The 27,910-nt window shown below is 41.2% G+C and overlaps 1 protein-coding gene across 1 annotated transcript in view; it reads left to right on the forward strand.

Annotated features, from left to right (window-relative positions):
* The window catches only part of TMEM59L (transmembrane protein 59 like), a 140,174-nt gene extending 124,393 nt beyond the window's left edge, over nt 1–15,781 (forward strand). The window contains exons 6-8 of the mRNA XM_082274975.1: nt 729–840; nt 7,845–7,962; nt 15,290–15,781. Of these exons, the coding sequence (XP_082131101.1) occupies nt 729–840; nt 7,845–7,962; nt 15,290–15,451 (392 nt within the window). The 3' untranslated portion in view covers nt 15,452–15,781. The remainder of the gene's footprint in view (nt 1–728; nt 841–7,844; nt 7,963–15,289) is intronic.
* Nucleotides 15,782–27,910: the final 12,129 nt, after the last annotated feature.

The following is a 27,910-nucleotide window of genomic DNA, read 5'->3' on the forward strand; positions in this document are numbered from 1 at the left end:
ATAGTATGTTCAAGTTAAAACCTTTCCTTCACCATCGCATGCCATTCACTGTTTGGTTGCTTGAGGTGGTTTAGGGATTGTGAAAGCTTGCAAAGCAACATGAGAAGGTTTTCTTAAAAGCAGATTGCTTTTTTTTTTTCAAGCAAGCGTCATGATGAAATTAGAGACTAATTATGATGAAAATTTGTTGAAGGCTAATTTGGTAGCAAAAACAATTTCCATTTACCAAAATCATATTGACTAACCATAACCAAGTTACATTACTGATCCTATAATGAAAGTGCAAAGCACAATAACAACTGCAAAGTGCAGTTACCTATATCCAACATGTTCTTTTTTGGCAAGAAGAGCCCAGCATGGTAATTCTTGGTGTGGAGTTTTCAACACTGAAAACATGTCTAAATTAAAGAATACCTTAAATGTCTCTGACCTCTGAATTAGTATCTTCAACTAACCAGATACTAAAATTATTTCTAGTCTTTATCACGACACCCTTAAGTAAGCTGCAAGTAACAAATATAGGAGCAAATTGGACATCCGAAGTATCAGCAAATAGCAACCATACTTTAGTTTCCTGTTAGCAGGTGATGAAAAATATATGTGTGTTTACTATATTTTAACTGCATTTTTGTACCACCGTATTAAAAGATCAATAAAATGTTACATTTTCATATTTCATTAATATGCTCTCAATAAAAAGTAATATAACTACTTTTATTTATTCTCAGGCATTCGTGAAAAAGTAGAGAAGACTTCAGGAAAGGAATCCAGAATTAAACACAAGTTATCCCATTTGGAAACTCCACAATCTGAACATGATTTTCTGGGGTGTATGTCCAAGTAAGGAGAGATTATCCAAATAATGATGCAGCTGAAGTTTTTTGAGAAATGCTATTTAGAGAGCAGATAGTAATAGTATGTTAACCCTGAAACAATCAGGATAACAAGTTAAAAAAATATTTATGCTAAGTTTATATTGTTCATGTGCTTTATTCTCAAAAAATAAAAAAGCATTACCCAGAGTCAATTAATGTACAGGCATATGTCCTGTGGAATGCACTGAGCATTGGTAGCACAGATATTTTTTTTTAAATCCAAAAGGTGTTTATTAAAAACAACAGAAAGGAAAAAAAAAGAAGGGAAGGGAACAGGTGGAAACATACACAGTAATGACAATCGGGTACATACAATCATGTTGAAAAATACCGCACCCTCGCAGGGGTCACATCTCTGGTTAGAAGAAAAAGCATATAGCAATACAAAAACAGCAATAATCGCAGTGGTATTAAGATATTAGAGAAGACCGAAATCCTATAAGCCGATATAAACATAAACCAAAGCAGCAACGCATCAGGATAAACAGGGTTCGGCATAAGTGCAGGAAGAAACCTCTCCACATCAGCAATGTAAAAAGTGACCCCCCCCCCCCCCCCGAGAGCACCATACCTATGTAGCCATCATACATATGTCAGAATCCAAGGGGTAGAGAGATACCGGAAACTGGTCTCCACCACAGCAAAGGAACGGAGGAGCCCAGTCCCCAGAAAGGTAAAAAGAGAGGGGGGGGAGAGAAAGAATGGGTATAACAGGGGGAAGGAGAAGGAAGGGGAATACAAAAAGGGAGAAAGAGGAAGAGAGGGAAAATAGAAGTTCAGGTGAGAGAGACCCCAATACAGCCAGGATGTCTACCAACAAACTATACCTGCAGAATACGATACATAAGCAGCTGTGCTAATTGACTCGTGCCACCCACTGTGCCAATGTAGGAATCGTTGGACTCATCCAATAGTTAGCAATCAGTTTCCTGGCCAAATATAATAGCCTATGCACCATGATATATGCACCAGGGGTAAATGGCTCCGGATCTAGTATGCCCAACAGACACACCAGAGGGTCAACCGGTATAGGTGCATGGGCAACTTGTGAAATGCATTGTGTGACCTGAGTCCAATACCTAACCAACTTCGGGCAGCGCCACAGCATGTGTATGAAATCTCCCCTGTGGGAATCGCATTTAGGGCACAAAGGCGTATCCCGCCTACCCCACTTATGCAGGAGGACAGGGGTACGATACGTCCTGTGGAGTATAAAGAGCTGGGAAAGCTTGTGGGAAGCCGACAGAGACACAGAGGGAAGGGCCTCCAAGGCCTGATCCCACTGATCTCCGCCAATATCCCCCAGATCCATTTCCCACGCTGCTCTACACCGCAAGGAGGCCGGGTCCTGTATACACAAGAGAAGCCATTGGTACCTAAGGGAGATCAGTCCCCGTTTATCTTGAGCCCTAATCACTGAGTTCACAATCGTCTGGTCCGCCTGTCATAAGGGGGACAGTCGCTGCTGGGCCTGAAGGGCATGGCGCAGTTGGAGGTAGCGATAAAAGTGTTGGCGAGGGAGATTAAATTCAGACTGAAGGCGGTCAAATGGCTTAAGCACAGAGCCCTCAAACAATTGGGCAAAGTACCGTATACCCCTATCCTGCCACCCCAGAGAGTCTTGCAACCTAGCAACCTCTGGAAAGGTCGGGTTGTCCCACAATGGCGTAAAATCAAAAAATCCGTCCGAGTGCGACAACACACGCAGTTCTCGCCACAGGCGACGCAGCAGGGTGGCCGTGGGAGCACGGCTCGGCAATGAGGGAAGGTCCATCTCCAAGAGGGACGCCGCTGAGAGAGGCGGCCTGGAATTAGTCAAAAGCAGGGACTGCGGGTCTGTCGAGGACTGATCCCCCCACCCCGCCAAATGCTGCAACTGAGCCGCAAGAAAGTACATCCGCGACACTGGAATCCACATTGGAGAATTATGAAAGATATACAATAGCTGGGGGGCCCAAATCATTTTAATTAAATTTACTCTGCCGACCACCGAAAGTGGCAGCTTACACCAACTCTTACCCTTAGTACATTGCTTGTCTAGAAGAGGCAGCAGGTTCAAACGCAGGTACTGAGCTGGATCCGGGGAGACCATCACCCCCAAATACCTAAAAGTGTCTGCAACCCGCAGGCGACCCAGGGCTGGCAGAGAGGGATTGGGTATGGGGTCAAGGGGCATTAGTATGGACTTATCCCAGTTAATAGAGAAGCCTGAAAAGGAGCCAAATTGTGCAATAAGAACCATAAGCGTATTAAGGGAACCCTCAGTGTCACCCAAATACAGAAGGGTATCGTCCGCATATAGGGACACCTTCTCCTCCAGGCCACCCCTCCGAAAACCCACCACAGCCGGGGAACTCCTAATGAGGGCCGCCAGCGGCTCTATCGCCAGTGCAAATTGCAGGGGGGACAGAGGGCACTAGTACCCCTGTACAGGGGGAACGGGGAAGAAAGTTCCCCATTCACCCTGACCCGTGCTCTAGGTGCCGAATACAACGCCCTAACCCAACCAATGAAGTCATCGCCCAGGCCAAAGCGAGAGAGGACCTCCCACAGATACGGCCACTCTACGCTATCAAATGCCTTGGCCGCGTCCAAGGACAATATGGCTCTATTACCCGGGTTAACAACTGGAATTTGCAAATTGAGATAAAGCCGCCGTATATTAATCGCCGTGGACCTGCCCGGAATAAATCCGGATTGGTCCGGGTGAATGATGGAGGTAATGACCTTCGAATGTCGGTTGGCAAGAATATGTGCAAAAAGCTTTATGTCAGTGGTCAACAGGGAGATCGGTTGGTATGAGTCAGGGTATCTAGGGTCTTTCCCTGGCTTGGGCAAGACAATAATAATGGCTTCACTCATGGAATCCGGCAAGACCCCCGTCCGCATAATATCCTGCATAGTGGAGAGGAGAGCCGGCAGAAGGACTCGCCCATACCTAGAGTAAACCTCAACCGGAAGGCCATCCGCTCCCGGTGCCTTATTGTTAGGCGCCTGCCCCAATGCATCCGTCAGCTCAGTCATAGTAACCGGAGCACTAAGGGACCGACTATCCTGCTGCCGAAGCTGAGGTAGGGAGCACCCGTCCAAAAATGAGGACAGGGCCGCCCCCCTGGCCCCCGCACTGGGACTGATACAGATCAGCATAAAATTGCCTAAAGCCCTCAAGCACCTGAGGAGTGGAGGAGACCACCTCCCCGGAGGGAGAGACAATCTCCGTCACTGAGCCAGGGTCCTGTTGAGACCTGGCTACCATAGCCAGCATATGCCCAGTGTTCTCGCCCTCCTCAAAATACGTTTGCTGCAAGAAATATCGTTTCTTCTCAGCTGCTGAGAGTACCACCGAGTTATACAGAGCCTGCGCCTCCAACCAGGCCCTTTGCGCAGAAGGAGAAGGTGAGGCTATCACAGCTTCCTCTCTACGTTTCATGTCATCACGAACCGTTTCCTCCCACAGTGCAGAGTTACGTTTAACCATAGTAATCCCTTTGATAATTTGACCACGCAAAAAGGCCTTAAGGGCATCCCACACCACCGCAGGGGAGGCAGAACCCCGATTAACAGCCAGGAAGTCTTCCAAGGCCGGTACAATCAGATCCGGCTCGGGGAACAACGTCAGCCAGAACGGATTCACCCGCCACAGCCCACGAGTCCCCGAGCCCGGAAGCGAAAGTTTAACCCAAAGCGGGGAATGATCAGACACCAGGCGAGGTTCGTACGCTGAATCAGTCACCCAGGGCCTCATAGAGTCGTTCCCCAGGGCCAAATCAATACGTGACAGCGCTCCATGAGTGGCCGAATAGCAAGAATAACATTTAGTGGTGGCCTGTCTGTCCCTCCAAACATCTCTGAGGCCCATTTCCGTCAAAAACTTAGCAAACGCCGTAGGGCGTGAAATAGGGGCGGGCCCGTGATAGGAGGGGTGAAACTTGTCAAGTGCCGGGTCAAGATAATTGTTGCAATCCCCCACGGCCAAAACTGGAGTATCAGGGTGGGACGTCATAAATTGCGCCAACAGACGGAGAACCTCGTGGGAGAAGGGTGGAGGGACATAGACAGCAGCCAAAATACATAGAAAACCATTAAGTTTGCACAATAAAAAAACATATCTCCCCAAATCGTCCACCCTGCTGTGCAGACACGCAAAAGCCACCTCCCTGGACACCAACATGCTCACCCCCCGCGAATAAGAGGAGTGAACAGAATGGTATTGAACAGGAAATGCCCGAGAGCGTAGCAAATGCGTGGAAGTGCGCACCAGGTGGGTCTCCTGTAGACAGACAACAGTGGGATTAAGCTTCCTAAGATATGCAAATACCGCTTTACATTTAACCCCGTCAGCCAGGCCCCGAACATTCCAGGACAAAATTAATGCATTAAGCCATGAGTTAGCAAAAACATAATATGAACTTAACAGCAAAAATCCCCCAGACCACCCGACATACCACTCCCCATTGCCAGTCATAGTCCGCCAAAACAGAGTCTCCGGGAGTATGCGCACAGAGTGAGTAGGTAGGTAGAGAGGGAAGTGCAGTCCACGCCAGCCATCCGCAGCCGGAAGAGTCCTAGGCAGGAGAGGTCTCACCTGAAAAAGAACATGAGATAGGGAGGGGGAAAGCAGCAGAGCAAAGAACAAAGTCAAGGGGGCCAACAGGGCCCAGTAGTAAACCATTCTCCGTTCCACGGAGTCAGCATGTCCCCGCAGGACAACAGGATAGGGGCAGAGTATGCAAAGGAACCGCATACAATCAACCTTGGGGGGAAACACGACAGTCTCGCTCAGCCGAGCGGTGATCCCAAATGTAACACCCCTATTGGGGGGTAAAAAACACCAACTGTAGAACAAAGACTTGGAAACGGACAGTCAGTGCTCCGCATCGTAGACTGAAACTCAAAGCCAGTAAAGGATAACAGCGCCCCCAAACTCAGGGGGGTACCTGCCGGGCTAGATGACGTTCCTCCCTATCCAGCCAGTTCACAGCGGCCTGAGGGTTGTCAAAGAATTGGGTCGAGCCATTCGCCACCACCTTCAATTTGGCAGGATAAAGCATAAAATACGGCACATTCCACTTGCGCAGCCTCTTCTTAACATCCAGAAATTTAGCTCTCCTGCGTTGCACTTCAGCGGAAAAATCAGGGTACAGAGAGACTCTGGCATTGTCTATAGAGAGATCAGCAGTGGTTCTTGCTTTATTCAGGATGACATCACGGTCTTTGTAATTAAGCAGCTTGAAGAGAAAGGGTCTGGGGGGGGGCCCCCGGCGGGGGGAGGTCTAGCAGGAATCCTGTGGGCCCGCTCCACGGCAAATATAGGGGAAAAGGAATCCCTGCCAAAGGTGGTCAGAAGCCATGCTTCAATAAAATCCACAGGGTGTTTCCCCTCCGCCTTTTCAGGGATTCCCACTGCCCTCACATTATTCCTACGCAAGCGGTTTTCCATGTCCTCCAGTCTGGCTGCATTAGCTGTGGTAATAGAGTGAAGAAACTGAACATCCCGCTGCAATGATTGCCACTCATCTTCTATGGTACTGACCCGGCCCTCCAATGCAGCTGTGCGATCCCGCAGCTTCTGCATGTCCTGGCGTACCAGGGACAGTTCTAGCTTCATGCCCTGGACTTCTCCAGCCAATCTAGCAATGTTAGCCTTGCCAGTAGTGACCGCTGAAAGGATATCCCGCAGGGTGGGCTCCGAATCAAGGGTCAAGGAAGGGGAGGCAGGCCCTAACCGCAGCGCCGCTCCCGCCTCATGGGAGGCCGAGGGCCCAGAGTCCAGCGACAAGAGAGGCCCATCATCCACCAAGTCCCCCGAGGCCATATCCACATCCCCCACATCAGCCTGACAGGGAGGGGGAGCAAGGTCTTTACCTGGGGGCTTTGCGAACAGGCGCTGCGCGGCCTCCTTTTGCTTCTCCTTCGCCGAGCGGGTCGCGGCGCCGCCATCTTGGCCGCCAGGGTCCATCGCCGATCGGGATTTCGTGCCTCGGGAGGACATCCGTCCAGATGGAAATGGCAGCACGGACGGTAAGCAGAAGGTGTGGAGAGGTAAGCCTGAAGATTGCAGGTAAATCGGGCACAGGATGGCTAAGATAGACAGGAGAATAGCAGGATTCCAGCAGAGCTACTGCAGGACACGTCCGCTCCCATCACTCGTCGGCCACGCCCCCCAGCACAGATATTTAGTTAGTTTACAATTGCGGACAAGTAAGTAGTTTAACACTACGGACAAGTTATTGGGAGACATATGCCAGATTACTTGACATGTATTAGTGACAGATTCATTTTTATTATATAGACTAAATTAATCTTTTTCATATATCATATATGCCTTACGCACTTTGTGAAGTACTATGATATATTTGTCTTTTCCTCTCTCTTTTTATTTTTCATTTTGCTTTTTGCTGGACCCACCTAGTTTTTCAAATGTTGCTAGTTGTCAAATATAGTCTGTGTATCTCTAACAAAATGGAAGTATCTACTGTATGAATTGATTTTACACTGTGGAAACCTTTGGGTTGCACTGTAAGTAACAGGATCTAAAATACTGTTATGATGTCTTTCAAAAGTAAACACAAATGCCTATATCCACCAAATTTTTTTTCCTTGGTTTTACGTACTGTGAGGGAGTGTTAGAACTTCAATCAGATTTTAGTGCTGTCTTTGACTCTACTGGGGAGATCCCTCCTTACTATTTATTCCTGTGACATCAGGGTAAGAAGACAAAGACAGCAAAAAAAAAAATCCTTGAAGGTTCTAACCTATCCCACCTCTGCTGAAAAACATGTTTTGTTGTTGTGTGTGTTCTTTTTGAGAAGTGCCCTATTGCCTCTTGTACTTCCGGACCCACTGGTACTGGGAAAAGAGGCAATGAAAAAATTTCCTGAGGTACTGACCTTTTTTTCATTGTCCAGAAGAAAACTTAGTGTAGATGGAGTTGGGGTATAATGAATTCTTTAACATTCTTCTTTGTAGACGGTCTGGATTACCACGGTGGATTCTGGCTGCATGCTTGTTCCTTTCTATTATGGTGATGCTCTGGCTTAGCTGTGCTAGTTTGGTGACTGCACCTGATCAACATGTTAAGGCACAGGTATTGTACTCTATTCTGATATTTTATGTAGATAATGAAATGCTGATGACTAATTCTTGAGTGTTTGTTTGGGATAAATGGTGGCATTTACTTTTTTGAACATTACAAAGCAAATTTCATTTTATAGCTGCTTCTCTTATTCAAGAAATATGTTTTTTTTTTTTTCAACAAAAAAATTGTTATTGGAAACCAGTTATTAGAGAAACATAGACTATGACTGCATAATCCTTTCTTAAAAAGCAAATTACTTGGTTGTCATGCTGACCTACTGGTGTCGTATTTTAAGTTTCTGATCAGGAACACCTATGCATATAAGGATGTTTTTCAGTTTTTCATGATATTTAAACTTGTTTAGTGATTCAGTGAGGATTGAAGCCAGTGGGTCAACTTACCAGCCATGTACAGTGGTGAACGAAAGTTTGGGCACCCCAGGTAAAGATTTGTATTAATGTGCATAAAGAAGCCAAGGAAAGATGGAAAAAATCTCAAATTACAGATTAGACATTCTTATAATATGTCAACAAAAGTTAGATTTTATTTCCATCATTGACACTTTCAAAATTACAGAAAACAAAAAAATGGTGTCTGCAAACGTTTGGGCACCCTGCAGAATTTATAGCATGCACTGCCCCCTTTGCAAGGATGAGACCAGCCAGTATCATGGATTGTTCTCAATTATCGTCTGGGAAGACCAGGCGATGTCAATCTCAAAGGTTGCCCAGACTCATCTGACCTTGCCTCAACAATCAGCACCATGGGATCTTCTAAGCAGTTGTCTAGAACGGTGGTCCTCAACCCTGGCCTACAGGGCCCACTAACAGGCCAGGTTTGCAAGATAACTGAAATACATCCCAGGTGATATAATTTGCTGCTCAGTGATTGCAGTACTCTAGTCTGCATCTCCCCAAGGTAATACTTAAAATCTGGCCTGTTAGTGGGCCCTGAGGACTGGTGTTGAGGACCACTGGTCTAGAAAACTGAAACTCCATCTTCCCTTGGCTTCTTTATGCACATTAATATAAATTTTTACCTGGGATGCCCAAACTTTTGTTCACCACTGTACATGGCTGGTAAGTTAATCCTCACTGAATCACTAAACAAGTTTAGATCACCACTGTATCTAGCCTAGATGGGAAGTTAACTTATGAACATCAGCAGTGCCAAACACTGATTTGTACAGGGTTTAAGTCTGCCCATGTTGCTGCTGGCTGTAACGATTCACACACTGTGTGCATGCAGCTAGTTTCTTTGGTAGCAAAAATTGCTGATTTTTGCTGCTGTCTGCTTGCCACCACCTGTGTGAATAAAGTCTAAGAAACGAATTCTTCTAATTGTAGATTTTACCTCTCACTTCCTGTTGTATCTACAAGGAGATTACACTAATAATTGAAATTATAAATTAAAAAAAGTTTTGAAACCTCAGCTATCTATTATGTTTAATACATCTATTACTATATTTTTTTTTTCAAAAGAGTAATAAAAATTTACATGAAACTGAAATGTAAATTTAATGAAGAAAAAAAAAAAGGCTTTAGTGAGTTTGACAAGATTTAGATTTATTTTACATAGCTGTTAAAAAGCAACTGGGCTTTGTCATTCTTTTTTGGATCAAAACTTTGGATAACTTACAGTGTGGTAATCAGTACTAGAACAAAGTCTTCCAGCACCCAAGGCTAAGATAACAAAATTCTCCTCAAGCTGAGGCTTTATTGAAGGGGGTTGAAGGGGGGGGGGGGGAATGGTGAACATGGTGAATATGCCTAAAGGTTGTAAAAAAAAAAAAAAAAAAAAATCATCAAGGCTTTAGTTAACACAGAAACCTTTCATGAACTCAAAATTGAGCTTTCATGTGTAAATATGTAAAATGAATCTACCCAGATAGCAAGCAATTACATAGTAACATAGTTAGTCTGGCTGAAAAAAGACACAAGTCCATCTAGTTCAACCAATAGAAGAAAAAATATATATATACACACATATATATTAATATACAGTATCTCACAAAAGTGAGTACACCCCTCACATTTTTGTAAATATTTTATTATATCTTGCACCTAACAAAGCACTAGCAGTAGAGGAGGCACGTCCAGACTTATCGAATGTGAGGTGAAAGGAGGCTTGGAACCCTGAGTATTTATATAGTTCCTTTCCCAGAAGAGAGAAACACAAGCAAAGATGTTACTGGCGAAAAGGAAGATCAAATAGGCCACCTTGGAACAATCAGTGGGAAAATGCTAGGACTGCAGTTCAAAGTGGATTCTACACTGGGTAAAGAAGCTCTTAGGATTTCTGGAGTAGTGAGGATGTGGATACAGAGTTGAAGAAAGGAGATATAGATGAAGCTAAAAATGCACAGGGGCAAAGGCATATTCAAGGTCAGGTTCCCCAAGGAGGTTTGCATGAAATCTAGATAAAAGTCCAGATCTTGTAAATATTGTACAAGACAGCTTTTCTTTTACTTTGCTGGACAAGACTTCCAGAGCTTCAGTGGAAGGCACAGACGCCTAGGAAGAGTCTATGCTTGGCTTAAGCTAAGAATTGACTGTGACATCTACAATGTTTTACTGCCCCTTCTGTCGAATAATACACTATAATGTTGAATCCTTGATTAAAATGCTGACTGCTTTCTCTCCTTTTTAAAATACTGTGCCTGGAGTCAGTACAATATTTTCCTGGCTTTTTTTCTGTCAAATTCTAATGGTATTTTTTATTTGTTATTAGCTGCCTGTGTCTTCTTTTCAAAATACAGTCTAGCAAAAAGTGTTTCAATGCTGTGCATTGAGTCTGTGCAATATTGCTGGCTTTTCTGCTGTGAAATAAAACACTAGTTGTTATATCCTAATTATAATCCTGCCTCGTGTTTAATGGGAAACTGCAAATTTCTAAAGCACCTCACATAGTGTACATTGACTGAACATTTTTTCTGGATTAAAACCTTCCTGGTATCTCTCTCCTAAACTGTAAACTACTAAAGCTGCTTACGTAGTGTGCATCATTTCTGCCTTAAAATTTTACACTGCCTAAAATATTACACTTAAATTTTGAATTCTTAATTACAGTATCTCACAAAAGTGAGTACACCTCTCACATTTTCGTAAATATTTTATCATATCTTTTCATGTGACAGCACTGAAGAAATTACACTTTGCTACAATGTAAAGTAGTGAGTGTACAGCTTCTATTACAGTGTAAATTTGCTGTCCCCTCAAAATAACTATACACAGCCATTATTGTCTAAACCACTGGCAACAAAAGTGAGTACACCCCTAATTGAAATTGTCCAAATTGGGCCCATTTAGCCATTTTCCCTCCCCGGTGTCATGTGACTCGTTAAGCTTACAAGGTCTCAGGTGTGAATGGGGAGTGGGTGTGTTAAATTTGGTGTTACCACTCTCACTCTCTCATACCGGTCACTGGAAGTTCAACATGGCACCTCATGGCAAAGAACTCTCTGAGGATTTGAAAAAAAGAATTGTTGCTCTACATAAAGATGGCCTAGGCTATAAGAAGATTGCCAAGACCCTGAAACTAAGTTGCAGCACAGTGACCAAGACCATACAGTGGTTTAACCAGGACAGGTTCCACTCAGAACAGGCCTCGCCATGGTTGACCAAAGAAGTTGACTGCATGTGCTCAGCGTCATATCCAGAGGTTGTCTTTGGGAAATAGACGTATGAGTGCTGCAAGCATTGCTGCAGAGTTTAAAGGGGTGGGGGGTCAGCCTGTCAGTGCTCAGACCACATGCCACACACTTCATCAAGTTGGTCTGCCTGGCTGTAATCCCAGAAGGAAGCCTCTTCTAAAGATGATGCACAAGAAAGCCCGCAAACAGTTTGCTGAAGACAAGCATACTAGGGACATGGATTATTGAAACCATGTCCTGTGGTCTGATGAGACCAAGATAAACTTATTTGGTTCAGATGGTGTCAGGCGTGTGTGGGGGCAACCAGGTAAGGAGTACAAAGATAAATGTGTCTTGCCTACAGTCAAGCATGGTGGTGGGAGTGTCATGGTCTGGGGCTGCATGAGTGCTGTTGGCACTGGGGAGCTACCGTTCATTGAGGGAACCATGAATGGCAACATGTACTGTGACATACTGAAGCAGAGCATGATCCTCTCCCTTCAGGGACTGGGCCACAGGGCAGTTTACCAACATGATAACGACACCAAACACACCTCTAAGACGACCACTGCCTTGCCAAAGAAGCTGAGGATAAAGGTGATGGACTGGCCAAGCCTGTCTCATAATCTAAACCCTATTGAGCATCTGTGGGGCATCCTCAAATGGAAGGTGGAGGAGCGCAAGGTCTCTAACATCCTCCAGCTCCATGATGTCGTCATGGAGGAGTGGAAGAGGAATCCAGTGGCAACCTGTGAAGCTCTGGTGAACTCCATGCCCAAGAGGGTTAAGGCAGTGCTGGAAATTAATGGTGGCTACACAAAATATTGACACTTTGGGCTCAATTTGGACATATTCACTTAGGGGTGTACTCACCTTTGTTGCAAGCGGTTTAGATGTTAATGGCTGTGCGTTGAGTTATTTTGAGGGGACAGCAAATTTACACTGTTATATAAGCTGTACACTCACTACTTTACATTGTAGCAAAGTGTAATTTCTTCAGTGTTGTCACATGAAAAGATATAATAAAATTTTTACAAAAATGTGAGGGGTGTACTCCCTTTTGTGAGATACTGTATCTACACTGCTCAAAAAAATTAAGGAACCCTTTGAAAACACATCAGATCTCAAAGGTGAAAAACATCATACTGGATATCTATACTGATATGGACTGGGTAATGTGCTAGGAACAAAAGGAGGCTACATTGTTTGATGGAAATGAAAATGATCAACCTACAGAGAGCTGATATCAAAGACACCTCGAAAATCAAAGTGAAAAAATGATGCAGCAGGCTAATCCATTTTGCTGAAATTATATTGCAGCGACTCAAAATGGTACTCAGTAGTTTGTATGGCCCCATGTGCTTGAATGCATGCCTGACAATGTCGGGGCATTCTCCTAATGAGACCACAGATGGTGTGCTTGGGTATTTCCTCCCAGAACTGGACCAGGGCATCACTGAGCTCCTGAGGTGCAACCTGGAGGCGTCAGGTGGACCGAAAGATAATGTCCAAGAGGTGTTCTATTGGATTTAGGTCCGGTGAGCGTGGGGGCCATTCAATGGTATCAATTCCTTCATCCTCCAGGAATTGGCTGCATAAAGTCGCCACATGAGGCCGGGCATTGTCGTGCACCAGGCAGAAACCAGGACCTACTGTACCAGCGCAGAGTCTGACAATGGGTCCAAGGATTTTATCCCGATACCAAATGGCAGTCATGGTGCCATTGTCTAGCCTGTAGAGGTCTGTGCGTCCCTCCATGGATATGCCTCCCCAGACCATCACTCATCCACCACCAAACTATTTATGCTGAACGATGTTACAGGCAGCATAATGTTTTCCATGGATTCTCCAGACCCTTTCACGTCTGTCACATGTGTTTTGGGTAAACCTGCTCTCATCTGTGAAAAGGACAGGGCGCCAGTGGCGGACCTTTCAATTCTGATGTTTAATGACAAAAGCCAATTGAGCTGCACGGTGACGAGCAGTGAGTGCAGGGCCCACTAGAGGACGTCAGGCCCTCATGCCACCCTCATGAAGTCTGTTTCTGATTGTTTGGTCAGAGACATTCACACCAGGGGCCTGCTGGAGGTAATTTTTTAGGGCTCTGGCAGTGCTCATCTTGTTCCTCTTTGCACAAAGAGCAGATACCGGTCCTGCTGATGGGTTAAGGACCTTCTACGGCCCTGCACAGCTCTTCTGGAGTAACTGCCTGTCTCCTGGAATCTCCTCCATGCTCTTGAGCCTGTGCTGGGAGACACAGCAAACCTTCTGGCAATGGCACATATTAATGTGCCATCCTGGAGGAGTTGGACTGCCTGTGCAACCTCTATAGGGTCCAGGTTTTGCTAATGCTACCAGTAGTGATACTGACCCTAGCCAAATTCAAAACTAGTGAAAACCAGTCAACAGATGAGTAGGGAAAAAAATGTCAGTGGCCTCCACCTGTAAAACCATTCCTGTTTTGTAGTTATAGATATTCTTTTGTATCTATGAAAGAATCCAGGCCTTTCCTAAAACAATCTACTGAGGGGGCCAGAACCAGCTCTTGTGGGAGTCTATACCACATTTTCACAGCTCATACTGTGAAAAAGACTTTTGGTTTTGAAGATGAAATCTCCTTTACTCTAGACATAAAGAGTGTCCCCCTTGTCCTCTGTGTTGACCTTAAAGTGAATAACTCAACACCAAGTTCACTATACAGACCACTTATATATTTATACGTGTTGATCATATCCCCCTTGATCTCCTCTTTTCGAGTGAGAATAAATTAAATTCAGCTAATCTATCCTCATAGCTTAGCTCCTCCATGCCTCTTATCAATTTTAGTGCCCTTCTCTGCACTCCAGTTCCCCAATATCCTTTTTATGAACTGGTGCCCAAAATTGAACTGCAAGTTTGAGAATGACTTGCTAATCTATTGCTAGACTTGCCAGGGTTCACAAGTTTGTTGCACAATTGCAGCAAGTCCGCATTGCATGACTCCAGATCAACTTTCTTTGCACACATTCTGCAAGTCTGCTGCAAGTTTTGGTTCAGTTATGTTGTGCAATAGTCATCCCACCACAGGGGTCACTGTGACTGAATTTTCATGCTGTAGACTTGCAGTGAGTAGACTCACCACAGCAACTTTTCCCTTGCTAGAGACTTGTCAAGTAAATTTGATACAAATTGGAAAAAGTATCAACCTAAACTTGTGCTTCAAGTGCTCTTCAAGTGCACAACTTTCCAGTAAAAATGTGCAGCAAGTTAACAGGACTTACAATTCAACACTGTCACAAATTTGTGGCAAGTTATCCTTGCTATCTGGGTAATTGCTGAAACAGGAAATTTATTGGCCAGCAGTCAAGTTCTATTTTGAGTCCATTCAAGACTCAATCCTTTAATCCTTTGGTCTGCTGCTCCTTCCATTAGGGCTTGCTTCAATCTAGTAACCTGCTGGGTACCCACTGGAGAGTAGCCATGTCTTTTGTGAGCAGCCTAACCCAAGCAATTGAGCTCTCTGAATGTTTTTGTCCTCTCACTACGTTGTACGTGGGTTGATCTGCCTTTTTACCATTATAGCATAAAAAATATAAACACACACATTAATTTAATTTATTGTTATAAATATTATATTAACATTTTTTATGTGTTAAAATATAAAGCTTTGTCAGGATATTTATTTAAAGAAAAAAGATTAACATGTTATCTTTGTTTTTTTACCAGCCATTGAGCATAAACGGTGACAAAGAATACCTAGAAGATATGGAAAAGCCAGAAGCTTTCCCTCTGCCACCTGTTGTTGCAGTTACTATCTGCCCAACTGAAGAGAGTGAGGAGGCTGGGCCACTGCCAGTGAAAGTGGACCTTGGCAAAACTATAATCTAAAATGTTTGTGTCTAAACCTTTACTACTACAGGGGGGTGTGCATTACATTGCATCATAATCTCCTGCAGAATTAAAGGCGATAATTGTCTTGTCATACTGGTTTTATAAACAGTGCTCGTTTTGCTTCCTTTCTTTGCAAAGCATCTGGAATGGTTGCTCCACAAATGGTCAGAGGTTGGTGGTGCATACTGTAGAGCGTCAAAGATTCCTTGTCAGTTACTGTAAAAAAATATTCCAGAGGTTTTCATGGATGCAATTTTCCCACAGTACATTGAAAATTTGCAGTTTGTATCTTGTACTGATGTATGACAAGATCAAGTTATTGTACAGCGCTAAAAAGTGTATGTGCTTTATATATAAAATGATAATATAATATTGTAATATTATTAAAGTAATCAACAGTTAAGATGTCAGTTACAGCTATGGCTCAGGTTGATTCACTCACACTACTACGCAGACTCATTTTTAAAGAGCATAAGTCTTACTTCTCCACACTGGTTTAGCATCCTACTGTCTTACAAGAAGGCTCTTTTTAAAGGACATGAGTGTGTAAATCTTCTATAACAGCGAAGAAACTAGATCATTTAATGTGAAGACTTTGTATGAAAAATCCAGTGCAATTTTCTCAAAAGAATACTCATTTTATATGTGGGCCCTTAGGTATGAATGGTCTACTAAGGTGTGATGTAGTCAAGCTGTGTTCAACCTTTTTTAGATGAGTGCCCCAATACTTTGGGATTCTAAGTGATAATTTAGTCATTGCATTTGTATCTTTTTTTTTTTAAATAACAGAATCGATTTTTATGTTGATCTCCTATTTAAATACATTTGCAGGGTTACCCTTATGGGACATTTTCCATTGTGAAAAATGGACAACTTTGTGTTGGATTTACAGATTTCTCTGTCTTTTTTCAGTGATTAAAGTTGCCTGCTGTGAAGATTAAGTTCCCATATGTCTTTCTTATAGGCTAGGGTCCTTCTATACAACATACTTTTTAATTATTACTACCAGTAGTAAGAACATGGATTTCATCAATGTTCTAGTTACATTAAGTGAAAAAATAAAATTCAATCCTCTTCTGTCTCTAAGAAATGTATGCATATTTCTTCCCATACATCATGTAAATTGGGACTCTGCATTGAGACGGCCTTCATTTAACCCCTAACTGCTCTCTCTAGTGTTGCCTGGTAGATCTAAAGATACAGTAATAAAGATCTCATAAAAGAACTAACCATATATGGGTTAGCTTAGGAGCTCAAAATTTGTTTAAAGAGAACGTTGAAAAGGTTATTCAAATTAATGCAATGACATTTTGTTGGTGTCCTTAGAAACTAATCAGATTCCAGGTGTCATACTTTTTTAGATTTCTCAAATTTGTAGAAAAGAACAGTTCTGGTCAAATTCTAATCTCTTTCATCAGTGAATTACTTTACTTTTATTCTGTATATGAATATATTATGTATACCAATATTTCAAGCACATCTATAGCTGTTAATGCCATTTCCACTGTTTTAAAGTCCATCTTTCTTGTTCTGCTTATAGGACTAATGTGCCCCCCTTTCCCTATGTATTTCATTTTCACTTTATTATTATAATGAACTACTGAAGGCTGAAATGATATTTGTTTTGTATAGAACACATTTTCAATTTGTTCTGCTGACGGTTCGCAATGTTAAAATAACTAAATTTTCATGCTGCACGATTTCTTTTGCGAGAAACCCATATAATTGTTTAATAATATTATTTATTAATCACAATACCCCTGTTAGCTGCTCTACTTGTGCCTTCTAACTCCAATCGCTTAAACACCATCGAACTTGCCTAGATGCATTTTAGGAAGGGAGATTCATGTTCCTAAACAAAAAGATTTGGTTTTATTTTAGTGACTGTAAGATAAATGCTATAAAGAGCAAACAATATTGGTAATAACCAATTGCAGTAGTTTGCTATTGAAAGTTTACTTTGCATTGCATAGAACCTTTGCATTTGAACTGTATCACACTGTATACACTGAATTAAATTTATACTACTGATTACACATTTATGCTTGAGTATCTACATAACTAGAATAGAAGCTATTTTAATCAACTCATCCAATATTTTTATGCAGGCTGAGTTACTGTCATTCCAAGACATCTGAGATAGAGATAATTTGAGAGTTATTATTTAATTGTTGTTTTTTATCATTTTTTTTAACACTCAAATATCCATTACAGAGATCCTAGCAGTTGAATGACTAAGTATGCTTTTTACTAGGCAGTAGTAAAAAAATAAATAAACTTGACCAATAATAATATAGAAGTAAAAGCTGAACATTTTAGAAATTAGTGCAAAGTTTCTCAAATGCTGGATTTTTTTTTTGGGGTCTTGCAGAATATGTATATATTGCAAGAGCTAAATTCATGTTAGGTAGTGGGTCAAGCGTATATTAACTTTGGGTATTAAATACATTTTTCAAGTCTAAGTAATTTCTATAGGTAAATCCCCACAATGTTCAACCCTATTTTCAGGGTTCCTCAAGGACTATGAAAAGAACTCTGATGTTTCATGCTGTAAAATTACTTCTCCAAATAGATTGTTCACTTTGCAAGTTTTCTCCAGAGCTTAGTGAATGCGGTGAAGCTCATTTCCATCATCCAATCACGTGAAAGCAAAACCCCTAATTCTTTTTATTTTCCTTGCATGTGATTGGGTATTCCTTGTAAAGTAAAATTTCACCTTCACCCCAAGCTCTGGAGCAAAATCCCTTGCACGGAGAAACTTCCCTTGCAGAGTGAACAGCCTGTAAGCTTTAGTAAATCAACCCCAAAATCTGTGTATGTAATACTGGCCACTGGGGAAGCTCAGAAATGTTCATTATCAATGGCTTGCTAAACTCACTGCTGCTCAAATATTACAAAAGCATTCTCAAAAATGTAGCATCACTTGCTTCTACTAGGCCATGTATGGTTATCATAAGAAAGAAGCCTAAACCCTATCCGACTATATGCTATAAAATAGTTTATATGCAAGATATTAGGAGTTTCTATATAAATGTTTATATAGGATATGGATTTAAAATGGACTTCTAGAGTGAGCGAGAAAGTAGCTCTGAAGTTTCCAAGGAATCCATTTTTTTATTTTGTGTGTGCATGACACACTACAGCTCCAGCCATAGAAATACTTCTATCTTCCCTTCCTCTTTTTTTACTAATAAATATGTTTAGCAGTATACTCCCAGTTTATACTAATAGATGTGTCTAGCAGTGTACTCCAATTTATACAAATAAATATCTCTAGCAGTGTAAATAAATGCTGAGAGTATAGTGCTTGCTGTCTATTGTATACTAGAGCAACTGACCTAAGGTATATTGTAGGCATGGATGGGAATATATGCATATCTCATTTGAATGTCAAAATACAAAGTTTATGCTAATATATAAGAACACCATTAGGAGCTATATGGTGTTTCTGTTTTTTTTTTTTTCCCCCTAGCAAACACAGAGCAGCGAAGGATGTTTGCTGTACAATACTTGCACGCACAATTACATATGTTTTATCACTATGGTAACCGCATACATAGTCAATATTAGATGTGATTGTGAATGCTTTGTATGTTCTAGAAAAGGATGTATACCAAACATGCAATCTCCACTGAATGAGACTAGGTGCAGTTCACATTTTAGTTACTGTGCAGTAAATAACAAATTTAGGCTACATTCAGGTGGCTGTATATCTGTGGCTAGTTTGCCGCATTCAGGGATAGAAAACTCCTCTGAACACGGCAACACTCTGTGGTTTGGCTGCATACAGTAAAAACTGGCAGATTACCTGTGGCCAGTGTGCATCCAGGGTCAGTTGGGGGGTTTTTGCATTGGATGAGAAGTTACATTTTACCAGCAGCAGTGCCCCCCATTGATTTGTACAGAGTACAAATCTGATAGGCGCCACTGACAGCTGATGAATGTGCAAGCAGCATTTACAATCACTGGCAAGTATGAACTGATTCTTTACGGCAGCTGCCCCTGGCCACACATATTCAGCTGTCTCAATGTAGCCTTAAAGTGCTGCCATGTAACTCCATATACTCCCCAAGAACTTGCTTTTATCTACTTTAAATCATAAAGCAATCATTGTGTGCTTAGCGTCCCAAAATCCTGCCTAATTTTTTTTTTTACACTTTTTATTTAAATATTCAGTTTATTTTGACTCTACCGCTATCTTCTGGCAGTGCACTGTTGGCATTTTTATATTACTATGAATATTTAATCATTGTCCAGTGATTATTTTAATAATGCGAACATTAATTCTTGACACGTATTTATAGAGGATCTAAGGGCATCTATTTGGTGTATGTTTGTTCCATAGTTTCTTTTGTAACTCTTGCTGATTATGACAGTAGTAATTAAAGCATAGTTGAAGTCACTTTGTCGTATAAATATTATGCATACACTGTAGAACTGCTTGATAAAAATATATTTGCTTTCCTGCAAAATAAATAGAACTTTTTGTGCTGTTGACTGCCAGAAGCTTGTTTGATATTTAGGCCAAAGCATTAGAGAGCCATAATCTTGTAAAATCTCAGATAACATGTTAATAATTGCATTGCTGTTTTTTTATGTGAATACATCATTGAACTATTGTCAAGATAAAAGAATAAACATTTATAAACTATGTCAGTGGTTATGTATTGAAAGAACATTAATGCATTGTTCTATTTATTAAGTGTTCTTGCATGGCAAGACCACTTACTGTTATCTCACATATATATTCTTATTATAGCCAAATTTACCACCCTAACTCCCCCCACAGTTTTTACACTACATAGACCGTAATATACCAAAACATGCGGATTGTTCCCGATTGGTGTGCTATCACTTTGTGGAATGTTTCGCTGAAATATCGGTGTTTTTGTGGCGAAATTGGTCCCATAGGAATGAATGGTGGAATGTTCAAAGTGTGAGTGGGAGCTGACAAAAGCTAGATTGTGAGCTGAAAAATCAGGATATGATTTCTAAACTGCCACCACTCCCTCATTTTCAAGCCCACCTACACAAATCTTATATCAAAACGTTCAGCTATCCCTGCTGCCACTAAAAATCCACGACTAAGCCATTAGTCCTGATAGTTTTCACAATATGACCATTTGTTTTGCAACTGACATTCATTGAAACTACACTCTAGCCACCTCAAATTTGAAGGGCAATTTCTAAACTACGACTGTGCCTTCATTTTTAATATTTCAGAGACATACTATACATCAATGTAGGTCTGGGTCTTGTGATTCTCACAATATAAATCTCTTTGCTGTAGGAATTTTAATTTTTAAACTACAACCATTTGAAGATGGCAACTGCCAGTGAAGTGAGCAAGTTGGAGCAGTTTGTTTTTAACCACTCTACTCTGCCCTTGCTGTAGAGTGATTTGCCATAGGAACCCAGGTGTGTGAGCAGCCAGCAGAGTGACAAAAGCTAGAGTGTGAGCTGAAAAATCAGGATATGATTTCTAAACTGCCATCACTCCCTCATTTTCACCTACACAAATCTTATATCAAAACATTCAGCTATTCCTGCTGCCACTAAAAATGTCCACGGCTAAGCCATAGTCCTGATAGTTTACACAATTTCCTAACTGCTGCCACTCCCACACACACACCACACCACACACACAGCACACACTGCACACCACACACACACACACATACACACACCACACCCACACACCACACCCCACACACACGCCACCCACACACCCCATGCCCCCCCCCCCCCACACACACACACACACGGCAAGAACACTTCACATAATTTCCCCGGAAACTGTACGTTTTCTAGTTACTATTACATCTTTTGTACCCCAAGTTCAATCCTGTTCTTAACTAAAAAAGAAATATTTTCTGTGTTCCCCTTTTCATTGACTCACTCATGTTATGGTTGTCCATCTATACAGTATCCAGTGATGTATGAAATACTGAATGGTAATATAAGGGTTGAAATAAGCTCTGTGACTGTTTAAATCTTTGCCTTCCTAACATGGGCCTTTCTCCACCTGTTTATACTTTCACACAGGGATATTGTCAGCTCCCTTGGGACAGAAACTTAAAAAAAAAAAATAATAATAATAATATAAATATGTTTTGTATATATTTGCGTTTTTACTGCCCCCTAATTGAAAATGTAAATGAGGCCTTAAACTGTCACAATGTCCACATTTACACTGCTACATTGAAATGTTGAGATACTTGTAACTAAAATAAATCTCTGTACACAAATAGTTGAAACCCTGCACTATTTTTCTAAATTTAAAAATGATCAATTGTTTTGATACAATACATTAGCATTAGGATAAAATGAGTTATTAAAACGATACACAAAATGACGGCTACAACGCCGTTGCACATTTCTGGGAGGGCATCTATTGACGTCCTCCCATGAATACACTTCTCGCGTGCACCCTTATTGGCAGGGATCTTTGATCGCTGTGTCCTTTGGACACAGCTGATCTCAAATCTAGATAAAGAGCCAATCACTGCGGATCTTAACCATGTGACCAGCTGTATCCAATCACAGATGATCATAGTGTAAATAGGATTTGCCGGTTATCGTCATTCCTCTCCTCATGCTGACAGCGCATAAGGAAAGGAGAGCTGGTAAACAGAAATTTACACAGGGAACATCTACACTGATAATCAGGAACATTGCCTATCAGTTCTGCCAATCAGTGCCTGTCAATGCCGCCTATCAGTGCTGCCTATCAGTGCCCATACGTGCCACAAAGTGCAGCCTCATCAGTACTGCCTCATCAGTACCCATCAGTGAAGTGCCCATCAGTGCAGCCTCATCAGCGCACATCAGTGAAGGAGAAAAATTACTTATTTACTACATTTAAAAAAAAAAAAATTCTAAATTTTCTGTCTTATTTTGTTTGTTTAGCAAAAAAAACAATATTAAATACCACCAATAGAAAGCTCTATCTTTCTTAAAAAAATGATAAAAATTTTGTTTGGGTACAATGTTGCATGACCACGCAATTGTCATTCAGATTGCGACAGCACTGAAAGCTGAAAATTGGCTTGGGCAGGAAGGGAGTGAAAGTGCCCAGTAGGTAAGTGTTTAAAGCATATCTAAACCCAAGATAAAGATTTTTACATATTGCAGCTTTCCTGCCCACTAGCCTTTTTTCTGTATTTTCACCTGGCAATCCTATCAATAACCCTTACTTTATCTATGGAGGAACAGGGTTGTCACCCTTCATTGCTCTCCCGATGTAGTCTACAGACATCTTCCCCACATCTCATCTCCATAACACAAGGCAGAGGTGTTCTGTAGTCACAGAAGAGAAGACTGACAGCATTGTTGGAGATTTCTGTGTACTGACACAAGGTTACAATGACAATGGATTTCTATCAGGATCAACAGTTTGTTTTCTGTACTTGTGAAATTATACTTGGCATGAAAAAAGTAAGCTAACCCCCCTGCAGAAGGCATTTCATCTTTAGTAAGATATGCCCTAAGACTCTTGCACAAATTAAAAGGAATGCTGTGCAGTATAATTTCTTATTACAACACTGATCCCCATTAGTTGGATATAGTTTAGGCAGTGACAACTATTCAGCAGTTAGTTTTAGAAACTGCTGGTAGGGTCTACCTCTCATTTAATGAAAATATCTAAGATACAGTTTGCTAAAGTTCCAAAAAAAAAAAAATGAAAAGAAATCTAATGCAGCCTCTACATCAAAGGACTGGTAAGCTCAAAGCTGCAATATACAGGTGCATCTCATAAAATTAGAAAATCAGCAAAAAGTTAATTTATTTCAGTAATTCAATTAAAAAATTGATACTCATATATTTTAGATAGACGCCTTACACTCAGAAGTATTTATTTCAAGCAGTTCTTTCTTTTAATTTTGATGATTATGGCTTGCAGCTAGCAAAAACCCAAAATTCAGTATCTCAAAAAAGTAGAATATTACATGAACCAACCAAAAAAAGGATTTTTAATACAGAAATGTTGGCTAGTCTGCTGGACAATCAAGCACAGTGATACCATGATCAATAAAACATGTATTGGTACTTTTGGCAGTGTAGGCCGGTGCCAAGTCCTGCTGGAAAAAGAAATCTGCAACATAAAGCTGGTCAACAGAGGGAAGCATGAAGTGCTCTAGAATTTCAAGGTAGAGGGCTGCGCTGACTTTGGACTTGATAAAACACAGTGGACCAACACCAGCAGATGACATGGCTCCCCAAATCATCACGGTCTGTGGAAAATTTTGCATTTCATTTGGAAATCAAGGTCCCAGATTCTGGAGGAAGAGCAAAGAGGCACAGAATCCAAGTTGCATGAGGTCCAGTGTGAGTCACGGTTCACACTTGTGCGATGCGGGAAGGCTGCGAATTCGCAGCCTGTTCCCGCATCGCAAACGCACATCTGGCAGTTCACACTGCCATATGCGATATGCCGGGGGTGTCAATTAAATGTTAACGACACCCCCAGTTTGATCGCATATCGCAGTGCGATCTGACAGTTCGCACAGGATCGGATCGCACAAGTGTGAACCACTGTGTGATCCGATCCTGATCCGGCTGGAAAAAAGGGTCCTGTGCGTCTTTTGTGCGGGTGCAGTGCGAATTTAGCCATACAAAGTGTATGGCTGAATTCGCATCCGCACATCCGATCGCATGTAATGAAGGAGCAGTGCGCTCCGAATTACATGCGATCGCCGCACTCACTATAGTGTGAACCGGCCCTGAAGGTTCCATAGTCATTGATGATTTAGGGAGCCATGTCATCTGCTGGTGTTGGTCCACTGTGTTTTATCAAGTCCAAAGTCAGCGCAGCCCTCTACCAGGAGATTTGAAGTATTGAGTGCATACTATACTGAGCATGGACATATTTTTTCAGTAATCTAACGTTTCTGTGTTAAAAATCCTTTTTTTTATTGGTCTTATGTAATATTCTAATTTTCTGAGATACTGAATTTTGGGTTTGAAATAGCTGTAAGCCATAATCATCAAAATTAAAAGAAAGAAATGCATGAAATCTTTCACTCTGTGTGTAGCGCATCCATATAAAATATATGAGCTTCACATTTTGAATTGAATTTCTGAAATAAATTAACTTTTTGATGATATTCTAATTTTATGAGATGCACCTGTATTACATTTGTGTTCCTGGGTTTAGATAAACAGTATTTTAAGACCAATGAATAGAATAAAAAGAAAATTACATCAAAGAAGAATCTTTCTTCACTAAAGATGTAAAAACCATATGAATAATTGTGTTGCCTTTTCTTCTAAATCCTTTTAAGCTGTGTATTTGTTTTTGGGTACAGTTCAGATGCATACTATTGCACAATGCATATTATTTGCAAATGATGAGTAAAAGCATAATTCAGAGTGGTTATATTCAGGCTGGTGTATGTTAAAAAAAAATCTGAAAACTAGAAACAAAATTCAGTAAATAAACTCTTATCAATCCCTTTTCACATATCATAAGGACAAACCACATATGGGATTTTTCAGTCAAATTAAAACATTCTACAATTCTTGAATGATTATTTTTGGCTTCTGCTCAATTAAGGCTTACCTTTCAGTTTTTAAACACTGAGGCTAGAAGCTTACAACCTGTATTTTAAAATGGAGGTCAGCAACATTAGCCTTCATATTCTTGTAAATAAAGACTTGTTTCAATTGAAGTGCTCTTTAAAGCGCCAGATGTTGTATGCATGCAGGGCCGTAAATTAGGTCTAGCAAAATATGGTGGATGGGGTAGCACATAAGTGCAGTGTGGTCACCAACACACAGAAGAGGAGGTAAAGATTACTTTCGAAGGATGGCAAAAATACTGACAAATATAAATAATTATAAGGGCTCAAGGTAACAGAAAATGTATTTTCTGGCTTTGCAAATCACATAAGTGTGCAATGTTTCATATAACTTCAGGACCCCTTTGTCAAAGTGTGTGTTCATCACACATGCCTTGATGAAGGGATCCTGCTTGGCCCTGAAACATAGCAAGCTTTAATGAGTGACTTAATGCAATAACATCAAGTTTTCTTTAACCTTATTCTGGTGTTCAGGCTATCTCTCTAACGATAATTGAATAAAAATGAGCTGCATTGTCACAGTGCCAGAAAGTAGCCTTTACTGTGACATTGGCTCAGTAATGCACAGTGAGGCATGTCAAAGTGTTGTTGGGCATATTTTAACCAGGCTTTTTTGTTGCATTGGCACAGTAAAGGCTACTTTCTGGCAACTCGACCATGTAGCTATATATATATAAATACAGTCCGGTCCATAAATATTGGGACATCGACACAATTCTAATCTTTTTGGCTCTATACACCACCACAATGGATTTGAAATGAAACAAACAAGATGTGCTTTAACTGCAGACTTTCAGCTTTAATTTGAGGGTATTTACATCCAAATCAGGTGAACGGTGTAGGAATTATAACAGTTTGTATATGTGCCTCCAACTTTTAAGGGACCAAAAGTAATGGGATAGATTAACAATCATAAATCAAACTTTCACTTTTTAATACTTGGTTGCAAATCCTTTGCAGTCAATTACAGCCTGAAGTCTGGAACGCATAGACATCACCAGATGCTGGGTTTCATCCCTGATGATGCTCTGCCAGGCCTCTACTGCAACTTTCTTCAGTTCCTGCTTGTTTTTGGGGCATTTTCCCTTCAGTTTTGTCTTCAGCAAGTGAAATGCATCCTCAATCGGATTCAGGTCAGGTGATTGACTTTGCCATTGCATAACATTCCACTTCTTTCCCTTAAAAAACTCTTTGATTGCTTTCGCAGTATGCTTCGGGTCATTGTCCATCTGTACTGTGAAGCGCCATCCAATGAGTTCTGAAGCATTTGGCTGAATATGAGCAGATAATATTGCCCGAAACATTTCAGAATTCATCCTACTGCTTTTGTCTGCAGTCACATCATCAATAAATACAAGAGAACCAGTTCCATTGGCAGCCATACATGCCCACGCCATGACAATACCATCACCGTGCTTCACTGATGAGGTGGTATGCTTTGGATCATGAGCAGTTCCTTTTCTTCTCCATACTCTTCTCTTCCCATCACTCTGGTACAAGTTGATCTTGGTCTAATCTGTCCATAGGATGTTGTTCCAGAACTGTGAAGGCTTTTTTAGATGTTGTTTGGCAAACTCTAATCTGACCTTCCTGTTTTTGAGGCTCACCAATGGTTTACATCTTGTGGTGAACCCTCTGTATTCCCTCTGGTGAAGTCTTCTCTTGATTGTTGACTTTGACACACATACACCTACCTCCTGGAGAGTGTTCTTGATCTGGCCAACTGTTGTGAAGGGTGTTTTCTTCACCAGGGAAAGAATTCTTCGGTCACCCACCACAGTTGTTTTCCGTGGTCTTTTGGTGTTGCTGAGCTCACCGGTGCGTTCTTTCTTTTTAAGGATGTTCCAAACAGTTGATTTGGCCACACCTAATGTTTTTGCTATCTCTCTGATGAGTTTGTTTTGTTTTTTCAGCCTAATGATGGCTTGCTTCACTGATAGTGACAGCTCTTTGGATCTCATATTGAGAGTTGACAGCAACAGATTCCAAATGCAAATAGCACACTTGAAATTAACTCCGGACCTTTTATCTGCTCCTTGTAAATGGGATAATGAGGGAATAACACACATATGGCCATGGAACAGCTGAGCAGCCAATTGTCCCATTATTTTGATCCCTTAAAAAGTGCGAGGCACATATACAAACTGTTGTAATTCCTACACCTTTCACCTGATTTGGATGTAACTACCCTCAAATTAAAGCTGAAAGTCTGCAGTTAAAGCACATCTTAAAAAAATATACAAAGTATATTCCTCGCGCCAATGGGAGAGTATTAATAAAGATTTAAAATATTGATGGATCTTATCATTAAAATTATAGCCTAAAAACAGTATAAATAGCAGCTGCTGTACAAATAAAAGGGTATTGGGTATCTATGGCCTTATAAAAAGACCAAATACAGCGCTTGCTCAAAACCAGTGACTACCAATAACTATATCACTCTCTCTGTAGTAAGTATAATACCAGTATGAATATCCCAAATTATTTCAACATGTAATCAAGAAAATTCCATCTGATAAATCATGTGCAAATTGCATGGTAAATAAACATATAAATATATATATAAAAACAGATCCGAATATATGTGGACTGTCATTTACCACTGTGTATACGCCCACATGTGTGACAGATGTGATAGGGAGGAAATGTTCAACAAATAATCTTATTGAAAACTGAGCATGTGCAGAGTTGCCACCAAAGTTGCAAAATCCCTAGCTGAATTGGGGACATGAACAAAAGGTGGAGATAAAGAGCAGCAGAATCAACCAGGATTTTTGCATAATACAGAAAACTAAACTTATAGTGACTGATTTAGTATGAACAGCAAGTAATACAGCATTTATTGAGAGTTTAGTGAGCTTTTTTTATGATGTGG

This window comes from Pelophylax lessonae, assembly GCF_965119305.1.
Source record: "Pelophylax lessonae genome assembly, chromosome: 1".
In the NCBI taxonomy this organism is placed as follows: domain Eukaryota; kingdom Metazoa; phylum Chordata; class Amphibia; order Anura; family Ranidae; genus Pelophylax; species Pelophylax lessonae.